Source organism: Astyanax mexicanus, chromosome 20 (genome assembly GCF_023375975.1).
Source record: "Astyanax mexicanus isolate ESR-SI-001 chromosome 20, AstMex3_surface, whole genome shotgun sequence".
Taxonomy (NCBI): domain Eukaryota; kingdom Metazoa; phylum Chordata; class Actinopteri; order Characiformes; family Acestrorhamphidae; genus Astyanax; species Astyanax mexicanus.
Window position 1 is genome coordinate 22530184 of NC_064427.1, and position 18419 is coordinate 22548602.

At 42.0% G+C, this 18419-nt stretch overlaps 3 protein-coding genes across 6 annotated transcripts; 1 reads left to right on the forward strand and 2 right to left on the reverse strand.

Annotated features, from left to right (window-relative positions):
• Positions 1-380: 380 nt before the first annotated feature.
• On the reverse strand, positions 381-6506 carry rnf34b (ring finger protein 34b). 4 transcript variants are annotated; one of them, XM_049468778.1, is made up of 8 exons: positions 6067-6505; positions 4584-4817; positions 3982-4443; positions 3790-3870; positions 3481-3682; positions 3255-3290; positions 2340-2381; positions 381-1755 (listed from the first exon to the last, which is right to left on the reverse strand). In XM_049468778.1, exons 1-8 carry the CDS (start codon positions 6070-6072, stop codon positions 1565-1567), a joined length of 1254 nt encoding a protein of 417 aa, XP_049324735.1. In that variant the 5' UTR covers positions 6073-6505; the 3' UTR covers positions 381-1564. The 4 variants fall into 4 exon arrangements, with proteins under 4 accessions (XP_049324735.1, XP_007255057.2, XP_049324737.1 ...); XM_007254995.4 differs by having other exon boundaries at positions 3790-3852; positions 6067-6219; XM_049468780.1 differs by lacking the exon at positions 2340-2381 and having other exon boundaries at positions 6067-6506.
• Positions 6507-7269: 763 nt separating this feature from the next.
• dusp11 (dual specificity phosphatase 11 (RNA/RNP complex 1-interacting)) lies at positions 7270-13328 on the reverse strand. Its single transcript, XM_007254992.4, has 10 exons — positions 13253-13328; positions 12739-12788; positions 12580-12655; positions 11835-11966; positions 11531-11654; positions 11200-11260; positions 11062-11108; positions 10845-10920; positions 10192-10335; positions 7270-8131 (listed from the first exon to the last, which is right to left on the reverse strand). Exons 2-10 carry the CDS (start codon positions 12765-12767, stop codon positions 7732-7734), a joined length of 1089 nt encoding a protein of 362 aa, XP_007255054.3. The 5' UTR covers positions 12768-12788; positions 13253-13328; the 3' UTR covers positions 7270-7731.
• Positions 13329-14057: 729 nt separating this feature from the next.
• Positions 14058-17663, forward strand: LOC103034500 (caspase-3). The gene is made up of 4 exons (XM_007254990.4): positions 14058-14355; positions 15987-16150; positions 16356-16485; positions 16688-17663. Exons 1-4 carry the CDS (start codon positions 14166-14168, stop codon positions 16990-16992), a joined length of 789 nt encoding a protein of 262 aa, XP_007255052.3. The 5' UTR covers positions 14058-14165; the 3' UTR covers positions 16993-17663.
• The last annotated feature ends 756 nt before the right edge of the window (positions 17664-18419 follow it).

Here is an 18419-nt window from a genome sequence, read left to right on the forward strand (position 1 = left end):
CAATCGAGTCAAAGATATATTTGTCAAAGATATATAGAGTTAAAGATATATGCTATATAAACAGCATTATTTTCTGCATTAGAGTTACTGTGTTTTCTGTGATAACAGAACTTGAATTTTATGAATTCATTAATACATTATTTGATACCGAGGCAGAATAGTAATTATACTGCGTTAAACTCTTAAATGAGTCACAATCAAATGTAGACAATATTTTTTGGTCCACATATTAAAATTTAGTCTCAACTAAATCAAAAAAGCTAATATTAGATTAAGATTTTCAATTGCTTCAGGTTATAATTCTGTGTGATCGCAGGGTAATCGTTTACATTAAGGATTTGAAAGAATAAATATATATAAATAAGTCACACACATCCATGTTTTATAAAAAAAGTGAAGATTTACTGTACAGTTAGATTTAGATCAGCTCTATAACACAGACAACAGATACAGCGTACAGAGTTACTCAATACAACGCTGGAAAAATATTAATATCAAAAACATTCACAGGGAAATAAAATACAGATTAGCAAATTAGCATATTAAAACTCTAAAATAAATGGGGTACAGTCCATTAATAAACGGAGGGCCTAGTTCGTTAACAAACATATGAGTTGGGTGTGGTACAGTCTGTTAATAAACAGAGGGCCTAGTCCATTAATAAATAGGGGTGAAGTGGGATGGTACAGTCCATTAATAAATGGAGGGCGCAGTCCATTAATAAAAAGGGGGCCTAGTCAGTTAAGAAAGGGGGGGGGGGGGTGTAGTAGCGATACTGGCAACCATTCAGTAAATTTAAACTTTAACGATTAATTTAATAATGAATTAACTCAATAATAATGAACATTTCTGGCTGTATGGAACAAAGACTTTCTGGCTCCCTGTTGCGGAGTTCAGGTGTAATGCTGAACAGGAAGTGGAGAAATCTTCAGTTACCTGGTGCAGGTGTGCTGAAACTGTTATACCGCTGAGGGTTTTAAAGCACTGAGCAATGATGTAGAAAACAACACAGTGGAGAGAACTCAGATCAGCCTGACGCACAGTTCACTAAGCTTCGATCCATGTTTGGCACCTCTGTAAGGTACAGCGACAGTCCTGCTGTGGGTGATTAGCGTTGTTAGCTCACGCTCCGTTTATTTTCTAATATTGCACATAAACATAAATCATCTCAGACTCTTTATTAATGACTAGACCAAGCCAACCTGGCTCACACACACTCGTGCACCCCAGGTCACACACACTTGCATACACTCATATGCACCCTGGGTCACACACTCACTTACACTTGTGCGCCTGCGTCACACACACAAATACACTAGCGCACCCCAGCTCACACACACTCGAGCTCCCCATGTCACACACACTCACATACACTTGCGTGCCCCAGGTCTCGCACACTAGAGTGCTCTGGGTCTCTCACACACACACACACTCGCTGGGGTTGGGGTCTGGTGACGGGAACAGAGAACGTGTTTGGAGTCTGATCATCAGAGGCGCACTGTCCAGCAGTAGTACTGTAGAGTATTTTGCTGATCCTCGCAGTCCGGAGCTGAGAGTGTGTGTGTTAAGATTTGAAGACGTGCACGGCTCTGACGACGTACTGCCGACAGATCGGACACTCGTTCATTCTCTTGCCGCACTTGGTGCAGGTAACCATGTGACCGCACTCCAGCAGCACACAGTCGATCACAGCGTCCATACAGATCCGGCACAGGTTCTCATCCACTGCACCCAGCGGTGCCACGGCAACGGCGTCTAAAAACACACACACACACACACACACACATTATTAACACCAAACCATTTAATTTAAAGCACTCCCCACCACCAAAACATCTCTGCTGACATCACCATGAACCAATTGGTGGTACCAAATAATATTAACCAATGATGCTGCCCACCCCCTTCCCACCATACAGAATCATAATACCATTTGCCCCCTTATGGACAAAGTTCTAGACAAGGCTAAATGAGCGGGATTAGACTGCAATAGGCTTAATGGGTGGAGATGAATAAACAGAAAAGTATGAAAATGTTGTTTAAGGAGGTCTTTCTAACAATGGGAGTTTTCTAGCAGTGCCCCCATCAACCTTCTGCCATTAAGCCGCACCCCTTGCCATACATCAATGTAATCAGAACCGAGCTAATTTCCATATTAAAGGTAGCGTGTGTGGGTAAGAGGAGGGGGGTATTAGGATGAATGATGAAGTTTATGAACTTCATTAAGCTCAGGATGAATTATAACAGACTGATGATGTAACACGATGCAGGTGAATGTAAAGAGAATAAAAAGAAAAGAGCACTCCCAGCATGCACTGCGGCAGGACAGGTGTTCTTACCTGCTGCTTCTCCGTCGCATATTGGATGAGGATACGCCACAACTGCAGTGAGAGAGGAGGCGGAGCAGGACTCAGAACCCCACCCCAGATGTAACAGTTCCACTATTCTTAGATTAATCCGAACATTTAACGAGAAAAATACTAACAAGTCACACCATTTAGCCTGAATACCCCAGACTGGCTCAGTGTTGGGCTATGGGTGTGTCCATAAAATAAGTCACACCCCTAACCACACCCAGTTTACTTTCAGAGGCCTAGTTTTGGCAATCTGTAAAAAAATCGTGATTGTGAGTTTCTTCCAAACTTTCTTTTTCACCTTAAATAGTGCAATGCATTCTGGCGTCTGAAGGGTGATTGCACATTGCACATGGTATGCCACGCTGCTTTCCGCTCTGCTGTACGCTGGCCAGTTGTGGTTGCGTTAAGCTGCTGTTGACGCCGATCATCGCCAGGAGATAATAGGCGGAATTTTCTTAAAAACACGTGACATGTTATTCACTAATCATTAATATTACTCATTCGAGAATGTTTTTTTTTTTTTTCCTTCACGTGACGTTTTCTGCCACGTTACCGGTCAACGCGAGGTCAAAGTTGAACCACGTTGAACTTTGACTGGGTGAGAAGTAGCATAACTGTAGTTATGGATGCGGAAATGCTTTCTGTGGCAGCGCCAAACTTCTCTGCTTCTGGAGAAACAATTGAATCCAATAGGGGTCAGCATACAGCTACTGTGTGCAGTGAGAGAGCACCTTTACTTTACTACTGTACCATTTAAGGTGGATTGGAAAGTTCTCAGTAGCGGCATTAGTCTTGTAACTTCAACGCCAACACTGAAGAACTAAATGTGCTGTGACTGGTGTAGGTCAGTACTGTGATATAATCAGAGTAATTCTTTAAAAACATTATGATTATTACCTGCTGTGATGCTGCTGCTGCTGCTAACATTTTCTACTGCAAAGAAAAAAAAGAGAAAATGAAGAAACAGATTAAATACAACACTGATCACAGTAATAAAACACACTGATCAAGTCAAACACACTGGGTGGTGGGTGAGTGGTGGATGTATAGTGTAGTGGGTAGTGGTGGGGGGTGTATATTGTAGTGGGTGTGTAGTAGGTGGGAGGCGACAGGGTGAACTGACGGGAGATGCGGTTGATCTGGCTCTCTCGGTAAAGTCGGTGAACTCGCTCCACCAGTTCCCACTTCTCACAGCATCCCGAGAAATTTACAAAGTTCCGCGCCAGGATTTCCTTTAGCTGCCGAACCGTCAGCACCTCGATATCCTCCTCCCGCGCCAGGTCAGAGAGAGACGCCCGCGCCCGCCGCTGCACCACCGGACTGGACTGTACACATGCATGCACAAACACGCACACATACACAAAAACACAAACATACGTTAAAAAGTGTTAAAGAGAATTCACCACAGTTTACTGTTACTGGGTTTACTCACCTCTAGTAAACGTTCACTGGGTTCCAGGGTCAGCAAAGAGACAGACGCACTGTCGCCCTGTTCCTGAACACACACACAAACCTTAAACTATTGTGCAACATTTAGTGGATATAATGAGTGGGTGAGGCTAAACTTCTGTAGGCAGTATGTATGTTTATGTGTATGTAATAGAGTGTGTATGTAGTTGTGTACCTGGCTGGTTCCTGAGCTGTTGCTGGGACTGGGTGTTTCTCCCTGAGAGGCGGAGACTGAAAGTGCAGAGACAGACTGCTGAGAGGTGGAGCGTGCTGCAGGGGGTGAGGAAAGGTCTGTGGGCGGGGCTAGGTGCAGGCTGTCTGATGCCACCTCCTCCTCTTCCTCCTCTTCCTCCTCTTCCTCCTGATCCTCCTGGTCCTCCTGGTCCTCTGGTAGCTGAAGCTCCGCCCCCAGATGTCTGAGCACCAGCTCCACCAGGTCCTCCTTCTCCCTGCAGGTGTCGGTGCTGATGTTGCGCAGACGTAGGTACTGCCGCAGGTCCTTCACACGCAGACGCATCAAACGCCGCCGCTGGAACGCTGTTCCCCACAGCAGGTGACAGGTAACACAACGGCGCAGGTTTTCCTGCAGCACTGAGCACAGTGAGCAGAAACTCTTCTTACAGTCCGAACACACATGCTGAGAGAAAGAGAGGGAAGAGGCAATCAGTGCATCAGTGTAAACACTAAGGTATCGGGTCAGTGAATGGATACACAAGGTTAGGTTTTTCTAATAAAGTGGCCAATGATGAGCAGTGATTATTGATCAGTTGGTCCTACCTTGCGTCTGAAGACGGAGAAGGCAAGTCCACAGGCTTTACACACCAGGCCGGCGGCAGCGTTGGCTGCGGTTGGGCTGGGGGTCGGGGGGTAGGTGGAGTACCCGGCACTCGGTGCGAAGCGGAAAGGTCCGGCAGCTCCACCAAACCCCGGCTGCTGCCCGCGCACCGACCCGGTACCAATCACCTCATTTAGCAACCCGCAGCACGACGCCCACATGGACGACGCCCCCGCCTGAGACAGGGGGAGGGGCATAATCAGGCAGAGTGCTTGTCTGATCTATTGCATGTAACCATTAGTGTGTGTGTGTGTGTGTACACCACCCAACCCAAACACCACACAGCATCACCCGACCCAAACACCACACAGCATCATCCCAGCACCACCCAACCCAAACACCACACAGCATCCCCCCACCCAGTTTCACTTATCACTAACACTCAACCAAAAGCACTTTCTGTCAAATAAGTGAAAATGCCAACAACTTATTTTTAACAATTTCTAAATTACTTTACTTCATATTGCATTTCAGCAATGGCTGCAGATTTACACACTTTTTTTTTTAGAATACTCTACTGAAGCAAATGTATGATTAGGAGAGCATTGCTGATGTAAATGTATGATTAGAATAATACTGCTACAGAAAATGTACTGCTCTTTGTTGAAGATATGTTACAGTGTTTTCTTTGGAAGACTATACATTAACACTTGTAACATCATTTAGACTACACATACAACTTTGTATTGGTAAATAGTATTAAAAGTAATTAACACCTGGAAACACCCATGTTCAGTACTAATCCTTCAGAAAAATGCTTCATTTTGGTGCATCCCTAATGTAATCCAAACTCAACCCACTGAGCAAAAGACAACTCAACCAATACAATTCAACCCCCTGAACATAACCTCACTGGGCACAACCAAACCCAACATAACCCTGCAGAGCAAAACAAACCTCACAGACCACAACCAAACCCAACCCTACTGAGCACAACCCAACCCAACCCCACTGAGCACAACTTACCCAAACACAACTCAACCCCAGTAAGCGCAACGCATTGCAACTTAAACCCACTCTGCACAACCCAACACATCACCACTGAGCACAAGCCATGACAACTCAACCTTACTGAGCACAACCCAACACAACTAATCCCAACTCAACACACACCACTGAGGAAAACCCATCACAACTCAACCCAACTTAACACACACCACTGAGCACAACCCAACCCAGCCCAACACAATTTAACCCCAATCAACACAACCCAATCCAATACACCCCAACTAAGCACAACCCTGAGCAAAACCCATCACAACAGAACAGCAGCAGAACCGCCATTAAGCAGGCCGGACTGAGCCCCCCTCCTGGCCGCTGCAGCGCGGTTCTGCCGGGGGCTGAGGGGAGGGGGTTCGGGTTGTGGAGGGTCTAGGCGGTACGGGTGGGTTCGGGTGTGTAACAGAGCGCGCGGGGAGACGGTACCTTCATTGCTGCTCCGGGCTGACCGCTCCTCGCGCCGCCGATCAGCCGTTCCGCCGCGCCATCGCGCGCTGTTTGGGGATCAAAGCATGACGTAATTGACCAGCGCGCTCCCGCCAATCAGTGCACAGCGCGAGCAGCTGCTATCTATAGCAACCAATAGCGTCGCATAATCGCGGGGGTGGGCGGGGCTTGGGCGACCGGACCGAGCTGATGATGCAAGCTGATAATCAATCACGTTCAGACTGCGATGGGGCGCGCGCTGTTCAGCTCAATAACAGGAGATTTTATAGTAAACATTTCTTACAGTGTCATGAATATTATTACTCTTATTATTACTACTATGATGTCATCAGCGCTGAGCTGGCCTGCTGCGTGTGTTTACAGCCGAACCGCTCTTAAAGGGCCAGTCCACTTACCTCACAAAAAATCCCCCATAATGCACTGCGATAGATAATCTCATCCAGAGTGGGGATTTATAATAAACTCATCCAGAGTGGAAGTTTATATATAATTCATTCAGAGTTGGGGTTTATATTAAATTCATTTAGAGTGGAAGTTTATATTAAACTTATTTAGAGTGTGGTTTATATTTAACTCATTTAGAGTGGGGGTTTATATTAAATTCATTACATTAAATTGTTGGTTTACAGTGTGAAACACTTAATTGGATGGTTCTGACTTTTTTCAGATCAGTTGAGTTGAGTCAGACCATCACCCCTATTAAACAATAGAAGAAGAAAAAGAAGAGGTGCTGAAATCCATCTCCCCTTTGTGATGTGCAGGAGTATCAAGGCGCAGTATAGGTACAAAAGATTACAGTGGGATTTTGTGTGTACTGTAACTGTAGATTAATCCTTATTTATAAACACAAATCAAAGGAATCTGATGAGAATCTGTGAATCTGGGCAAACCTGCACTCGAAAGATGGAGTTTCAGTTTTACACTGCAGTTTAGTGACTTTACTACATCCTGTCATTACAACCTACATAGACAGAGTCTTCTTATGCTTCACACTGATTGGTTTCTAGAAAGAGTGTACCAGATTCCCCTCAAATTCCTTTTATCTATTTATTTTTTATTTATTTAAAAAGTCTGTATCAATGTTCTGATACCGAGACAGTTTTTTTAATTTGATTTATTTACTTTTTACTGAGACAGTTTTCCATATCCCACCATGCCCCACCCTGAGTAAAACCATTAAGCCCGAGGATCTGCAAACCTTTATTTGTGCATTATGAAAAAACACTAAAAAAATCATTTTAGAAACAGAACCGCAACAGTACCCCTGAGCGGACAGGGACAGATCCTAAACATAAATAAAATGCAGGAGAACACCAACCCAAAACCCACAGTCAGCAGGTCAGTCACTGTCCAATCCTGCAGCAGTCCCGGTCCGACCCAAATAAATAACACTGTCCCACTTGGAGAACCGCAACACTCAGATACTTAGAGATCCTAAGAGTTCTGTCTGTTTTAATGTAGTAGTGTGGAAATTCTCCTCGGATTCGTTAAAGAGATAAAACAATGAATAAAACAAAGCCCGGGTCTAACTGCAGGACTAAGCGCACCTGTGATTACCTGTACTCCCTCTCCCTGATCGAGAGAGCTGCAGTGTAAAAGTGCTGACCACGACCAGCTCTTGCTACAGGTCAAAGTATAAATGCTTCATCTCGCCTGGTGGTGAAGCCATTTCCCTGATCGAAACTTCCCGTGCAAATCCTGATGCTCCTCCGGTTCTTCACCCCCCCATGAGTACTGCGTGAGAAAGGCAGGGTAAGGGCGGACGGCGGAGTGATGGCCGCGTCGAGAGCTGTGTTCCACCGGCCTGCGGGGCTCCGGACCCTGAGGGACAGGCAACAGGCCAGGAGGTCCCAATAGTCCATGGGGTCCTGGGAGTCCAGGTGGGGGTCCCAGGAGTCCAGGCGGGGGTCCCGGGAGTCCAGGCGGAGGTCCCGGGAGACCAGGCGGAGGTCCCGGGAGACCAGGCGGAGGTCCCAGTGGTCCAGGAGGGGGTCCCATCGGGGGAAACCTCAGATGGTGGTTCACAGCCCCCGGCTGAAATGGCCTGAATGAGAGAAACGCCGGACAATTAGAGCTTCAGTTCCCACCTGAAAAAGGATTTAATAATAATACTGACAACCACCCTCCCGTTTCTGCTACTCCACCCCATTATTATTAGGGTTCAAGCACCGAAGGTGCGTAGAACCCTATTGTTTTTGCTAAGATTTTTCTTCTTCTTATTATTATTATTATTATTATTCTTTTTCTCCTGTAAAAACAGTTGTGCAGCCTAAACCGTAAGTCATAGAGAAATGAAACTTGGTAGGTAGATGTAGGATCAGTGCATCTCGGTGGACAACAAAAATGGCACCGATTGGTCAAGTGGTGGCGCTATAAACAAGGAAATTCATTTTTCACAATTTTCTCAATAACTCAAAAACCATAAGACCTACATTCAAAATTCTTTTTTTGATGGATTCCTTGGGTCAATACCAACAACTTTCCAATTTGGACCATGCACTTCCGTCTATATAGATTTTGTGCTAATTTGCATAATATGCAAAACCTACTTTTGCAAACTAGTCCTAGGAATTTTGACCAATCCTGGCATGTTTGGTATCAAAACACTCGTGAGAGCATGCGCTTCAATATTCATTAAGAAAAAGTTGAAATATGTAAACAATATGGCCGCCATATGCAAATTAGTCCTTCCGGATATATGCCCCATTCACTTCAAGAGGTAAATTTGGAGCACTGTTTCTCAGCAACCGTGCAACCTAGCAAGTTGAAACTTTGCATGCAGAATCTATCATACAGCCTCTAAAGGATGTTCAAAGGGCAACTTAATCAATCAACATGGCTGAACACCATCAGCCAATCAGCATTCAGCAGACATTTTGGCAGGCTGAATGTTGCCCAATCTAGATGATATTTGGCAGTTATGTTCAGGTGGAGACACTGTAGTGACCTGCAAAGTGCTGAAACAATCCGCCCACTGGGGGGCGCTGTTCCAAAAAAACGAGTATATGTCAATCATGCTGTACTATTTTGACATCTAATTGTTTTTGCCATATTTAGTACAGTGGCTCTGACAAATTTCTCAATACAACTATGTTTAAAAAGTGCTTTGTTCATTCATAATTGCTAATTTTGAATTGCTAAGTTTGAAAATAGCTATATTGAAACTACTCTCTGGATATTTGGCCTATCACCTCCATTTCAGTCTTGCTGCACACTGTAGAGTCTCTAGGTAAATGTTCATTAAAAACATTTGTGAAAATTTCACATACAATACTCTCCAGGCATCAAGCAATCTGTGCGTCCTTGGAATTTCTAACCTAAATTGCTGTAACTCTGCAGTATTTGCTGTAATCTCACAATGTTAAAGACCTCTGTACAATATCACTCTGATGAAGCGCCATTTAATACAGAACTAGATTAAGAATAACTTGACATTACATGTCATATCAGAACATTCACTCCTTTGTGCCTCTTCTCAACATTAATAACAGGTGAAAGACTTTTGATCATTTTAAATGTGACAGAATGTCTCCAATTGTGTTAGACCTTCTTACACATCACCATCCTATGCTCTAGTAGGCACCATTGTGCTAGTTGGTGCTTGATGAAGCGCCATTTAATTCAGAACTAGATTTATAATAACTTCGTAATTACATGTCATATCAGAACATTCACTCCTTTGTGTTAATTTAAACTTGTTTGGTCAAACATTTCAGCTTGTTCTGCAAAGGTTCAAAGGTCAATCTGAATACCACTTTGTGAACATTCTGGTTGAAGCCACCTGATCAATACCAATAACATGTAGACACCTTTTGACTAGTTCTAACTCACTTAATGAATATCCTACAAAGTTCACTAGATTTACATGTGAATTTAAGCACTGATCAGGTTGAAAGGCCTCTGCTCAACATTAATAACAGGTGAAAAACTTGATAATTTCTAAATGTGACAGGGCATCTCCAATCATATTAGACCTTCTTACACATCACCATTCAATGCTCCAGTAGGCACCATTGTGCAAGTTGGTGCTTGAACCCGATGATTGCCGCTTGCGGCTATATTTATTATTATTATTACACAGTTAGAAGATTAAAGAAGACCTACATTACTTGACCGTATTGGTGTGGTGCTCTCCAGCTGAAGCGGGGGCGCGTGTTCTGGGGGCTGGGTCTGTGTGGTTCAGATAAAGATTCCTGCTGTTCCCCGCACTGAATGGGTTCCCGGTCCGGTGTCTCCATCCCTTCATTACTGCAGAACATAATCAGAACCTTCACACACCTTTACACAACCCTACATCACACAGAGACTCTGAGCAAAATTCTACACATCATCTCCATCCTGTTACACAGTCCAAACTTTTCTTACCCCAATGTTTCTCCAGCAGAGACAATACTATTGTACATTCAGATAATCTGCAGCCATAGCTAACACAGATATGCAAATGCGAACACGAGTTGTCTAATCCCTGTAGTGGAGAAGAGTGCCAATAGAATAGGACCACTCTCTGGAGTAAAAAATTAAGCTGTTGGCATCATGCCTTATGCCAGGCATGTGCTAGAGGGGTCTAAATGAGTGAGTGAGAGTGAGTGAAAGAGAGTGAGTGAGAGTGAGAGAAAGTGTGAGTAACAGAGTGTGAGAAAGAATATGAGAGAGTCAGTGAGTGTGTGTGAGATTGAGAGAAAAGATTGCGAGAGTAAGAGAGTGTAAGAGTGTGTGCATGTGTGAGAGTGAGACTGTATGTGAGAGAGTGAGTGTACCTGCGGATTGGTCCTGATTTCAGATCATCCAGGTAATTCTCCCTCTCTATACGGTGACCCCTCGATGCATTAAACACTGCAACACACACAAACAGTATATAATCTTCAATAAAAAAGAAAGAAATAGATAGGCAGAAAGAGAGTGACAGAGAGAGAAGAGGAATAGAAAATAGGAGGGAAGGAGAGAAAGTAATCAGGGCAAGTAAGGTTTACTCACTGTCAATGGCTTCAGCAGGTTCAAAACCGTCCACATCGATTAGATACCTAATCAATACAATATATCATTACAACATAACCATAATTCACCATAACCACACACAGACAGACACACACACTTATACAGACACACACTCACCTGCAGACGAGGTAACCGGTGCGGTTTAGTCCATGAGTGCAGTGAACGCCGATCAGTTTATCTGTAAAGGAAACCGGTTTATTGACCTTTGCTGTAATGGTGATTGATCTTCACTGTAACTGATGTCGAGTTAAATTCGGGGTTAGACAAAGAGTTAGAGTCGGGGTAAGAGATATGGTTATCTGAGAAACTGAACTTCCTGCTGTTTCAAATCTCAGATTACTGAGATACCTTTGGAATTCTTCCCAAAACTATACAGGCTAAGCCTGAGTGGCCACATTAATGGATACGACGAGTTCTGGGTTCTCCTGGGTTCTGTTGTGTTTCTTACCGTTATCCTGGTTCTCCTGCAGGAACCGATGCACCGCTCTCTTAAAGCTCAGGATGATTTTGTCAGTTGGCACATCATGTCCCACGGTGTAGAGCTTCAAATACTGACACGATTCTGGCAGGTCCTGTATACACACACACACACACACACACACACGTTACACACAAACAAACGTTACACACACAAACGTTACACGCTGTAATAAATAGAGCTAAAACAGTCCTGCACTGCTGTTCGAGTAAAAGAGAAGACAACACAAACCTGGGGGCAGAGTAGTAAAGTGAGGGTCTCAGGTGGAGCTCACCTGTGGTTTGTAGTAGCGGTCGGTAAAGGTGAGGTCGATGACGAGTCCGAGCTCCTGACCTTCCTGCTCCATGATCTCTTTCAGATCAGCCGGCCCGAACCTTTCCGACTGATCAAGCTGCTTCAACATGGCCTAAGAGAGAGTTGTAAAATTATAAACTTTAATATAGTTTAACTATACAGTTAAACACAGGAGGAAAAAAAAGGAAAGGTAAAAGTCCACAGAAGTAATACTGGGGGAGGGCTTGTTAATCAGTAGAGTTTGGAGTTATGGTTACAAATCCTGTATCCTGCATTCGTATTTTGTACCTGTATTTGTCTATTCTCCAATAATTAGCAAACACTTTCCCTCAGTTGGAAAATCTTTTGATCTGTTTACATGCCACTGTACTGAGTCCAAATTCTCTGCATATTTGTAAATTAGTGGTGGTGTGTTTTCTGCACTGTTTAATCCAATGTTAAAATCTCTCAGGCCTGGGTGAACACCAACATTATTCCATTGTATGTATTTACTGCTGCACCAATCATCACATTTACAGACACCTGTTTCAACAGAAATCATCCAACCGGTAATTTTAATTATATCCACTCGTTATATTTCCATATTTGAAAACCGTATAGACCACTGTGACATAAATATGTATAACTTACCAAAAACTCAAATATGAATGTTTTACGTTTCTACACATACTAATAAACTGTATTTATGGTCGAAAACTGACCAATTCCGATATCTGTGGACGTACCCTTTTTAATGGGACTTTAAAAGCGATGAAGCGAGTTCCATAAATTCTCTTCCCCACTGCAGTATAAAGCCTCCACCTACAGTGTAAACAGACATTAATTAATCCGCATTTAGTGGAAATGACCACTAACCTGCTAAAATAAACACAACTCATCCTTACCCGATCGGAATCTTGTTTTTGGCAGGCATATTCACAAACCAGCAGCAGATCTTAACAATAATAGACAAACTCAAATAAATAAAACAGTTCAGCGCTGAATTATCCGGTCCACCTTAAATACTGCAGCTGTTCCTTCAGGTGGACAGAACAGATCTACGGCTGTATTTAAGGTGCACCACATAATGTGATTTAGACTTCAGTAACTTATTAGGTTTAATACTAATAGTTAATATAAAACTTTAATATACTTTTAATATATTATTATATGTATCTATATATTTATTATATTATATTATTATAAATCTGATAGTTAAACTGTTAGCCTCGGTGCTAAAGCTAACTCAAACACACAGACTAACACAGACTTTAGTAAACCAGCGCCAAGTGCTTTCTCCTGTACTACAGTAATCAATCACTAATTATCAGTATTAATATTCTAAATCAGTATTATATACATATATATTATTTTATAATGGTTTAATAAAAATTGAAACGCTGAGAAATAAAAACCCACCCAGCAACAACCTCCACGAGTTCGGTGACGTCAGCAGCCACCTAAAACATTAGCGCGGAGTGGAGCGCCCCCTGCTGGACCCTCCCGGACCCTCCCGCTAACAAAGCGCCGCCACAAGACAGGTCTACCCAACTACACACCTCTCAAAATTCAGAATGGGTGTTTGAGATTTACCGAACTGAAAACCTCTGGAATATAATCAAAAGGAGGTTGAATGATCACAAGCCATCAAACCAAGCTAAACTGCTTGAATTTTTGGCATAAAGTTATCCAAAAGCAGTGTGTAAGACTGGTGCAGAAGAACATTTCAAGACGCATGGAGACTGTGATTAAAAACCAGGGTTATTCGACCAAATATTGATTTCTGAACTCTTAAAACTAAAAAAAAAAAAAATGAATATAAACTGTATTGTTTTTGTTTTATTTAAGGTTTAAAAGCTCTACATATTTTTATGCTCTAAATGACAATATTTTTATTTGGAATTTAGGAGAAATGTTGTCCGTAGTTCATAGAATAAAACAACAATGTTTATTTTACTCAAACATATACATATAAATAGCACCATCAAATAAATAATTCAGAAACTGAATTGGTCTACCTTTTTAAGAGCTATATATTTTTTTACATATTCATGTTGAATAAAATGTACGTTAAGAAATTTGTAATGTAAATATTAAAATATATATTTTTACTATTAAACAGGTCAGAGTGTTTAGTGTAATATACTGAAGTCACAGGGTCAGGACTGGGTTGGCTGAAATCACAGCCGGATGTCTCTGTGACTCACATACCTTAAACCAATAAAACCGTGCACTTGACACACACCTGCAGACACACATGTAGACAGGCGGCTCTCGCTCTGGGCTCTGACTGCTCTGCATTTGACTATCATAAATTACTGATTAGAGACTGATGATGGCAGGCTGCAATCGTGCACTGATCGTGTCGGTGTCGAGTTTTTACCCCGGGGTTCAGCTGAGCGCCCGTCCCGGAGCCGAGCGTGACACCCGCATACTGCACCGTGCCCTGCACACCCGCGGGTACCGCACCCGCATCCTCACCGACCCCGACGCCCAGGACATCTACACAGCCTTCCACACAGGTACCATACACACACAGACAGACAGACAGATGTATATATACAGGTCTGAAAAAAACTAAGAGACCACTTCTCTTTTCAGTTTCTGAATCAGTTTCTCTGATTGTGCTATGTATAGGTATATATTTGAGTAAAATTAACATTGTTGTTTTATTTTATAAACTACCGGCAACATTTCTTCCCAATTCAAAAGCAAAATATTGTCAAGAGCATAAGAGCATTCATTTACAGAAAACGAGAAATGGCTGAAATAACAAAAAAGATACAGAGCTTTCAGACCTCAAATAATGCAAAGAAAACAAGTTTATATTCATAAAGTTTTAATAATTCAGAAATCAGTATTTGGTGGAATAACCCTGTTTTTTAATCACAGTTTTCTTGCGTCTTGGCATGTTCTCCTTCACCAGTCTTACACACTGCTTTTGATAACTTAATGCCACTCCTGGTGGAAAAAGCTTGACTTGTGGTCATCCATCTTCCTCTTGATTATAATTATAGAGGTTTTAAATTTGATAAAATCAAAGAAACTTATCATTGTAAGCAGTATCTAGATAGAATAGCGAAGTGATACAACTGGGGATCCAGTTGCCCAGCCTTTCCTCGTTTATCTTTTCCAGATCTCCAGCTGTATAACTTTACAGGTGTAATGTCCAGCTTATATAAAACAGCTATTACTACAGGGGAGCATCCCATAGCTGGAATTACTTCTTAATGGAAAGAGATGTTACTAGTGTTACAGGATGCTTAAAGCTGACACACCTATGAAGCCCCCATTAGGGTATTTCGTTAATAGACGGGCGGGGGGTTAACTCATTCAGATTTGGGGTTTGAGATGAACTAATTCAGAGTGGGGATTTGAGATAAACTGATTCAGAGTGGGGATTTGAGATAAACTGATTCAGTGTGGGGGGTTGAGATGAACTGATTCTGAGTGAGAGTTTGAGATGAACTGATTCAGAGTGGGGGTTTGAGATGAACTGATTCAGAGTGGAGGTTTGAGATAAACAAATTTATAACAGCTCAGTAGTGATATCAGAACCGTGACATACAGACTCAAACCGAGTAGAGGAATCTTTAGCTCAGAGTTGAGTAACTTTACCATCACCTGATTTATAGGAGGTGAAGTTCATGTTGGTCTAAGGAGCAGCTTTACAACCCTGTTATTAACAGCGGCATATTAATCTGTCACACAAACACACACACTACACATACACACACACACATCACACAAACGCCCTCACTGATGTGCATAAAAACAACCAGCTCAATAATATCAAACACACATAAATCAGGAACTGACCAGTAATGAGTAGGGTGTTTCTGATAAAGTGGCCAGGGTGTGTGTTAATCAGACTGCATATTTGAACAAAGCTGATGTAAAACAGAGTGACAGCACAGAGTTTCAGGCTGTTCAGTCAGATGTGATTAAAGTGATTATAGTGATTAATGTGATTAGAGAAGCTGTTGGGTAATGCTCACTGAAACTATGAGCAGCAGGAATGTCCTGGAACTGCAGAACATCTCCAGATGTGTGTTTATGAGACTCATCACACTGCTGTGGAATAAACGTCCGCTGAGCACAGGGCTTCTATCAGTCCACTCCACAATAATGAGTGTTTGTTTCCCTCCTGCAGAAAGCAAACAGGTGACGGATGGCTGTTTTATAGGAGTTATCTCCAGTCATGGGGAAGAGGGTGTAGTGTTCGGAGCAGACGGGCGCCCGGTCCAGCTCTCTAAAATCTACAGCTACTTCAGTGGACCAAACATGGCGGGAAAAAACAAACTCTTCCTCATTCAGGTTAGTCTATATCCTATACAAAATCAACTACACCTAAAGGCAGATTTTTATGTTATCACCTAATAAGTTGCTTTGGATAAGAGCATCAGCTAAATGGCATAAATGTAAAACCAGCTATTTTCTCAGAGCAGGAGAGCAATGACTGAATGTTTTTATAGGAGTTTTTATTAACTGTCAGTGTGTGTGTGTGTGTGTGTGTTTACAGGCATGTCGAGGACACCTGCTGGATGATGGCGTTGAGGTTGAGGCTGATTCTGTAGGCTGTGAGGATGAAGGATTGTCAGAGTATTCCTCTGTCCCAATCAACACTGTGGTCATGCATGCTACAGCTCCAGGTGACTTAACCACATTACATACACCCTGATCACAGATATCATAGACTGAGTTAGTTTTACCCAGACAGCCAAGTATTCTCTCTTCTTCTGACCAGAATATCCCCTCTTCTTCTGATGCAGTGATTCTGAAGCGGTGCTTCTTAAAGCATGGTCCTGGAGTGTCTTAATGTTCTAAAAGTGCCTTTTGTGTTCATATGTTCAGGTTACGCAGCCTTCATGAACTGGGCGGGATCCATATTCCTGCAGACATTCTGTAAGCTGCTGAATGATGGAGGGACAGACCTGGAGGTGACATGCCTGCTGACCCGTATCAGTTACCACATTGCCCACCACTTCAGTGCCAGGGGCGGAAATCTGCAGGGCAAAAAAGAAATGCCCTGCTTCATCAGCCGCCTAACCAGAGAGTTCTACCCTTTTCGGGATCACCAGAAGAACCGGGGCTTTAGACTTTCAGCTACAGAACTCCTCGATGAATCATACTCCACACGCAAAAACTCCATCAGCTGATTCTACACAACATCAAATTGTAAAGTAATGCACAAATACTGAGCTGGAACATGTCAAAAGCCTTGTATCTCCAAAACATCAACTTTACAGGAGGATTGACTTGCAACTTCCAATACAAGGCAATGAACAAAGAGAGATACTAGTGATTTTCTATTATGTCAAAAAAAGTAAAACACATAAAACATGGAAGTTTTTAGGGTACAATGTTTACAATAACCTGCAAAGTTTCAAAAGTGTTACATGTATTTATTGTTTTATAAGAGACAGAATAACATGGTAACTAAGGGAAATGAAAGGAAGTGGGTAAGATTAGGGAGTGGGAATATTTCTTGTTGGTTTATTAAAGGAAGTGGGTTTTCCAGACAGAACAGCGAAACAAAGTGAGGAATCCCGAAAGGAAATGAAATCTGAGAAGAAATTATGAATTTGGGATGAAGGGCGAGGTTTCCCTGCTGAAAAGTTTAATTCTGATTGGTGGAGAGGACAGTGATGAACCCAATTAATAAAAACACTGAACTGTACAGAATTTTGTAAAGATAACAGGGCGATCTGATTAACTGCAGTCTTTATTTATTTGTATTGTTAAAATTTAGATGAGACTTATTAATATTTATATAACTAGATCTGATTACATATAGTAATAAAGTTATATAATAAAGTGATATAATACAGCTAAGTCTGATGCATGACTGATTAATAACTGCTGACACTAAGGGAAACTGAGTGAACTGGGTGGACTGGGTGTGTGTGAGGGTCATGCACTAATCAGAAAGTGGAACAGAGTGTACTTTACCTGGAATTTCCAGCTGCTATCACGTACAGTTGAGAGACACCTGTAATCAGCTGCTTCCTGTCTGTGTAAAATTTCTTTAGACAGGAAAACAGTTACAACATACACTCAAAAAAATAATTCGTTGGATTTACTTAATCCAGTTATGTCAACAATTTCCACTAAACTGAGTTGTGTTTGATATAATTAAATCATTTATTTAGGATTCAAGTGACTATTTTTTGTAATACCAACATGGCTGTATTAAACACAACATAACTGTATTATGTAAATTCAACATGACTGTATTAGGTAAAACCAACATGACTAGATTATTTACAACCAATATATTGGTGTCAAAGTTAGCTTGGATTAAATTAATAGGTTTGTGTATAGATAACTAAATCGACCAACATAAACTCAACAAAATGCTCTTTCTTTTGTTTTAATTAACTGTGTTGATTAATGACAACAGAAAGGTATTTCATTATACTGAACTAAGTCACTTATGTAAATGTAACATAACTGCTGGTTTACCAAAGCTTAAGTCAGTTAAGTTGAAACTACAAAGTATAGTTAGGTAGGTCTTTCTCAATAGTAATATATGTCTTTCTAAAAAGTATTTAACTAGTTTACAAAACTAGTACATAACTAACTG

What these genes read in the sequence shown, in the direction of transcription:
- rnf34b (XM_049468778.1), bottom strand. An exon ending in CCAGTGAACGTTTACTAGAG is followed by an intron (nt 3,683 to 3,789) that starts GTGAGTAAACCC and finishes GCATGTGTACAG; the next exon opens with TCCAGTCCGGTGGTGCAGCG. An exon ending in CAGCAGCAGCATCACAGCAG is followed by an intron (nt 2,382 to 3,254) that starts GTAATAATCATA and finishes CTCTCACTGCAG; the next exon opens with TTGTGGCGTATCCTCATCCA.
- dusp11 (XM_007254992.4), bottom strand. Translation starts at nt 12,767, where the DNA reads ATGCCTGCCAAAAACAAGATTCCGATCGG. An exon ending in ACCGGTTACCTCGTCTGCAG is followed by an intron (nt 11,109 to 11,199) that starts GTGAGTGTGTGT and finishes TGTATTGATTAG; the next exon opens with GTATCTAATCGATGTGGACG. An exon ending in AAATCAGGACCAATCCGCAG is followed by an intron (nt 10,336 to 10,844) that starts GTACACTCACTC and finishes TATGTTCTGCAG; the next exon opens with TAATGAAGGGATGGAGACAC.
- LOC103034500 (XM_007254990.4), top strand. Translation starts at nt 14,166, where the DNA reads ATGATGGCAGGCTGCAATCGTGCACTGATCGTGTCGGTGTCGAGTTTT. An exon ending in CTACACAGCCTTCCACACAG is followed by an intron (nt 14,356 to 15,986) that starts GTACCATACACA and finishes TCCCTCCTGCAG; the next exon opens with AAAGCAAACAGGTGACGGAT. An exon ending in CATGCATGCTACAGCTCCAG is followed by an intron (nt 16,486 to 16,687) that starts GTGACTTAACCA and finishes TCATATGTTCAG; the next exon opens with GTTACGCAGCCTTCATGAAC.